Source organism: Anneissia japonica, unplaced genomic scaffold (assembly GCF_011630105.1).
Source record: "Anneissia japonica isolate Jap-2015-1 unplaced genomic scaffold, ASM1163010v1 scaffold287871_len1641731_cov197, whole genome shotgun sequence".
Lineage (NCBI taxonomy): Eukaryota > Metazoa > Echinodermata > Crinoidea > Comatulida > Comatulidae > Anneissia > Anneissia japonica.
In genome coordinates this window covers 966,960-973,183 of record NW_022712275.1, presented here as the reverse complement: position 1 = coordinate 973,183, position 6,224 = coordinate 966,960, and the positions used below count along the sequence as shown (strand labels likewise).

Here is a 6,224-nt window from a genome sequence, read left to right as displayed (position 1 = left end):
CGGTGGACCCTGACTATGAAAGACCCTCCCAGAGCCCCATCAATTTTTTTGAATTCCTAGATCTGCCACTGATTTAGTATGATTTTTTGTATTGTGAATAGTACAGCAAGAAAATTACTGTAAACATATTAAGTATTACTGGCATGCTTACATAAACGAGTCAAAGCGTGTTGCTATTTTTCCCAGGATGAGACAGCTGGCAAGACGTGACTGCATCAGTTGTGTGAGCCTACCTTTCGCAACAGCCACCGTTAAGATCTACAACAGAAAAAGACCAAATACTGTAAACTTAAAATTTACTAAATTCAAATAATTATTAAGAATAAAACTTTGTCTATGTGGTTCAGAATGATAAAGAAATATATAAAGAAAACTGATTCTTTTACTATGATTTCATATCTAACACTAATGCTCTCAAGGTATAAAGTTATAGCAATATTGGGTACTGATGAAATTTTACAATTTTTAACACAAGACAAAAATTGCATTCAATATAATATATTGTTTTTGTATGCATCTTAATGTTCATTCAACAGCAAAGGCTAATTTCCTGGCCTATAGACTGAGGTCTTGATATTGTAGATATATACGTAGTGAAATCTATTGATGACTAGTGGTGGCAATATCATCTTTACTATTCTTCAGCGAATTTATCAGGAACACCTGCCTGCAAATCTCTTGCTTACGCATGTGCTTTTTAAAGTATAATAAGCAATGCATATTCATCACAGCCAATTACTAATTCCAGTAATCAAATTCACTTAAACCTACTCAGCCATTAGCTAAACACAATGCCTTAATCATAGGTCACATTAGTTCTATATCCAGAAATACCCTTTGATTAAATCAAATCTTTAATAATATATTCTGCAAAATACTCTTTTAAATGCATTTGTACTGATCTCCTAAAAGGCATCAATAAGACAAGAAATAGTGGGGATAAACACATATAAACAGATAAATTTAAGTAAAAAATCATAATTTTTAACTTAATCGTAGAATCATCATTGATAATAATATTAACTATTAAAACTCATGACATTTAATGAAAGCACAACCTTTCAAACATTTAGGTTTTTCCCTTAATAAATATAACATGCCTACTAAAGGCCTGTCCAGACTAAAAAAAATCTATTTGGAAAAAAAAAAACCAAGTGGCATGCCTAAATATAGTCATGATAACATCACATCATGACCATATATAGGCACATCATGACTACAGTATATGGATATACTAACCATTTTTTAGTCAAATAAAACTTGATACTCTCGAGCTTTGAGATTATGTGCCAAAAATGGCAAACATGAAGCTCAAACTCCCCTCTCTACTCCTGTATCCCCACAAACAAGTAACATTCACTAAACCATAATTTGTTTATTCCTAAATGTGTTATGTTACACATTAAACTATAAATGTAAGGTCTACTCTACATTTTCCACCTGCGACATAATTAGAGGTCATATGAGACGTCATTCAGAGAAAGCGACATAAAGTTATTTAAACTGTACATAATACATATTTCCCTGATAAGGTTTATTTTCAATAGCTTTTTAGAAATATGAAAATTACAACCAAGGTAAAAAAACTCTTATTCAGAAATCAAAATCAGAAAATTTGATCAGCTAAAAATATAAAAAAACAAATAGTTGGTTAACCTTTATAGAGAAAAATAAAAAAATGTAATGGTACATAATAATGGTCCTTGAAAAATAAAACAATCGGTACATAATAATAGTCCTTGAAAAAATTGGATAACTTAGGCTCTTTGAATCTGGATGGTTGAGTCTGCAGATTATTCTTTATAATGGTTTTTTTTTTCATTATGAAATTGTATATGTGATTCAAGTTTAATTATAAAATATGCCTTGTAATTTCAATGATCATTATGTTATTGTTTTATCACCATTAAAACAATAAGCTTAAAATAAGCCTAGACAGAATTAGAACAGTACCATGAGGCATTGTCAGAAGAACTATGAAATCATCAAATAAATTTTATGCACGTCATTTACATTTGACATGATATATATTTATAAATGCCGATTAAAATTTGATAGCTATCAAATATCTTTGAAATGTGATAAGTAAACCTGACATTTAACTCATGTCCAGGGGGAATACAGTAGATATCAGCAAAGATCATTGGTACAGATACTTGCCTGACAACATGAATGATGATGAAGATGAAGATGATGATGATGATGATAAAGACAATGATGATGATGATAATGAAGACAATGATGATGATGATAATGAAGGCAATGATGATGATGATGTCATTTTTTAACTCTTATAATTTGTATACTTTTTTGTATTTAGGTGATTCTTGATATTCTATATATTTCTGCTTATTGACATGTATTTTATATATTATAAGAATGTAAATCCATCTTCTGAAAAGTTGCAATAAAGACGAATTGAGCTTGATGATGAAGGTAATGATAATGATGATGATGATTAAGGTACAGTAATAATGATGATGATGATTATGAATGATGATGATGTGTAAAACTGTGCTGTGTTGATCATTTAAGTGACAATGGCAATGATAATTCTATTAATTGTGGTAATCATGATATTTTATAAAATTCTGTGGTTATCATCATTCCTTCTGAATCATGTTTTCAAACCAAAGTGAGGTAATGATACTGTATAGTTATTATTAGTGATATTGAAGAAAATTCTAGAACGGAAGTATAAAAGGAAAATTCAAAACTGAAGCGTGCTAATGATTATCTCTAGTTATTGTCAGTGATATTGTAGAAAATTCTAGAATAGAAGAATAATAGAAAAATTCAAAACTAATCAATAATTCAGTTTCTCAGGAAATGAACAAGGACATTTGAATATCAACCTATAATCAGTTACCGCATTTAGTTCATAAACTATCCAAATTAATAGTTACCATGCTCAAAACAATATTGCATAACATAATCTCATCAATTGAAGGCTTGAGCATACATTGATTAGTAGAGCTGAGTTGACATAGTTGCTATGGTGATAATAATGAAGGTGTTGGTAAAGATGGGAAGTGGTATGGTAATGGGCCTCCTGACAATCAATGTAGGCTAATCATCATATTTTAAGGAAAGTTGAAGTGAAGGTGAGATAATGGTTTTTTAATGATATATTGGTTTTAATATGTCTGGCATTACAACTGATTTAATTTGGAGGAACATCATTATTAAGTTTTAATATTACGTATGGATTAATTTATGAAATATTAGTGGTAGTCTTTAAAAAAGCAAAGAGATGCGACAAGTCATTTATTTTCTTATAATTTCAAAGAATACCACACGTAGTGTACATATTTTGACCTTCCACAGAACACACAAAACAAGGATAAATGTTACAGAATGGTATTTATCGTGTATTGTATGATAAGAATACCTAAAACATATGTTGTTTTTATAGTACAATACAAATATCATTATTTTATTGTATTTTATTCAACTGTTATTGGAACAATCATACTAGATGGCAAAAACAGAACAGGTGAACAAGCACCTAGCTTCAAAGCCGTCTTACCACCGGAGATAGATACTGTATAATTCAAAAATAAATAAAATTTATAATTATGTATATATGCAAAAAATACAATTAGTAAATTTAAATAGAACATTTTCAGAATTTAACAACAGCAAGGGCAGTGACAAAACGATACCCAGATGATTTGTTGTGTCATTCAAACAAACATTACAACCAAAGTCATGGTATCTTTTTGTGCTATGGACATGTAATGTTCATCCACAATTACTGTGCAAACATGAAAGAAAGGCTGGACTGAGCCTGATGTAATTAGGAATATGGATTCTAAAATCATTTTAGTTTCTTAACACATGCACCCACCAGCCTAGCCTGTGATAGCACAAAGTAAAAAGCATTTCTAAGGAGTGTGCTCCTTCCAAACAGTGCTCGTAAAAGGGTAGGCTTAATTCAGCCAGGTTCATTTTGATACAATATTCTTATTGCTAACAACATGAATGCAATTTTTAAATTCTCTATCTTGTAAATAAAAAAATGCACAAAATATTACCTCTTTCCTGATGAGATCCTTTGGTAGAAAGGATATTACTTGTAGTAAGACATCAAGCCATGCTTCTGAGATATCTAAATTAAAAAAAACAAAAAAACAATTGATGTGTCAAAAATATAGAAGGGTTGGAAAAGACCTCACTAATATGTTGAAACCCACAAAACAGCATTTATCAAACATTAAACTTACAGCATACCTCTATAATTAGAGACAGATAGAAAGAAAGTAATCATAATTCTGATTTCAGTTTTTTTTTTTATAACTTAGCAGTGGCGGATTCATGCGAGGGGGAGGTGCCGGCCAGCCAGCCAGCCTGCCCCCCACCCCTCAAAAGTTTTTTTTAATAAAAAAAAAAAAAAGAAAACAAACAATACTAAAATTTTATGCCTGAGTGCCATTTCCAGCCCTCTAGAGTTGCCAAAATCATAAATTTTCTTACCTCAGACCCAACAATGATTGAGACTGAGGTGGTATAGACCCTCTTTCTGTGAAAGTATCTGGTTGAGCCCCTTTATTTTAAATTCCTACTTGCTATGGGATTACTATGAAGAATAAGCAAAAGAGTAGGGTTATACTATACTATATGTTATTAAGCACTTTAACCATCATTGGCCAAGAGGTTTGTTTTAAGGACAAAATATTGAGCGTCAGAATGTAGTAGCTCAGATTTAGCATACATACTAACATGAGCCCAACTCTATAAGCATCTACCCTCTATGGCTGGAAATAGTGCATGACAATATGATCGGTGGTCAGAGGCATCATAAATGTCCAGGAGGCATTTTGGGGAAAACAAATTTAAAAAAATATATTGTCGAGCTATAATGTACAGATAACATTTGGTGCTGCAGGCATATTATCAAGACAATTTTACATGGTCGGAGGAACAAACATTTTTTTTTCTAGGCCTCTCAAACCCCTTCTCCCTCTCTGTAAGCTGGTGCAAGCATCTGACTGGATTATAATACTATGTTATTTTGTTGTGTATGTCATGAATTGTCAAGATTTATTTTCTTTAACTTTTGACAGGTAAGAGACAATAACATTGTAAACTCCATTTACTACAGTTTAAATGGTGTTGACACACTTTCCTAAGTACAGTGCAAGCTTCAGGAATAGATGAAATTTGATATCTGGTTGTTAAACTTTACTCTGACAAGAATAGAACAAGACTTGTTATCAGACCAATCCAGCAGCATAACCCAGGGGAGTGATAATGGTGATCAGTAGTCCCTAGCCATTTTTAAACTTCAAGACCTCTCTCAAGTGTGCCATTTATCATCATTATAAATAATAAGAAAAATAATTATAGTACAATAACAACAAGAATTAAACAGTGCTATCAATCAACAGGCTATTAATGGCACTTGGTTTTTGCGAAGTTATTATTCTTTGATGTATTGCTCAGTGTATAGGTTTCTCTCCAATTAAAGACCACTTTTGGGTTTTCAGGGATTTTAGCAGCTTTGGTCTTTAATTAGAATAATAAATATACAGTAAAAGATATTTGTTAATTTGGGACCACAAAAAAGTTAACATTAACATCTCGGCGAGATTTGATTGACAGATAAACCAACTAATCAGCGAGCATCATTTAGGCACGTGATCAAAAACTTTTTCTCGGACATTTTATTTACCTTAGACAGCTGGTTTAAACGCAAAACATACGTGAGCCTAGGCCTACATGTCTATGCTTGGTTATAGACACCCAGATTTACACAAGCAGTGTGCATCAGCGACTCAGCCTTTGCCGTCAACAAGGTTGACTGAATGCAGCTTTTTCCTCTTCCTTTGGGAGCGAAATACAGAGGCTTTTACAACAATTTCCCCACCATGTTCCATGAAATAGATTAACACTATGAATATATGATTCATTTGCATACCGCCTACCCTGAATTTTCTTTCTTAAAGAAGGTTAATAGCAAAGAAAATGTTCGCCAAATCGGTAAATCTAGCCGCTATTGTCTAAGGTTTTTGTGACTTTGAGGGCGGGCTTCGCGTCCTTGTCGACATGTCAATTGGAAAGATCTTTAATTAGAGGGAGACCTGTACTTAAAGCCCCATTCCCGGCAAGGTTTCACTAAAAACTGACTTTTTTTAGAAAATATTTATTTGCATTACTCCAATTATTATAAATCATGGAAAAATATTGGCATGAATTTTAGTTTTACGCAAAAGAATAAAAAA

At 32.0% G+C, this 6,224-nt stretch overlaps 1 protein-coding gene across 1 annotated transcript in view; it reads right to left on the bottom strand.

The window, feature by feature from the left end:
- The window catches only part of LOC117107739 (serine/threonine-protein phosphatase 4 regulatory subunit 4-like), a 51,105-nt gene that overhangs the window by 31,798 nt on the left and 13,083 nt on the right, over positions 1-6,224 (bottom strand). Inside the window, exons 5-6 of the mRNA XM_033249491.1 lie at positions 4,038-4,111; positions 152-258 (exon numbers count right to left, since the gene is read on the bottom strand). Of these exons, the coding sequence (XP_033105382.1) occupies positions 152-258; positions 4,038-4,111 (181 nt within the window). The remainder of the gene's footprint in view (positions 1-151; positions 259-4,037; positions 4,112-6,224) is intronic.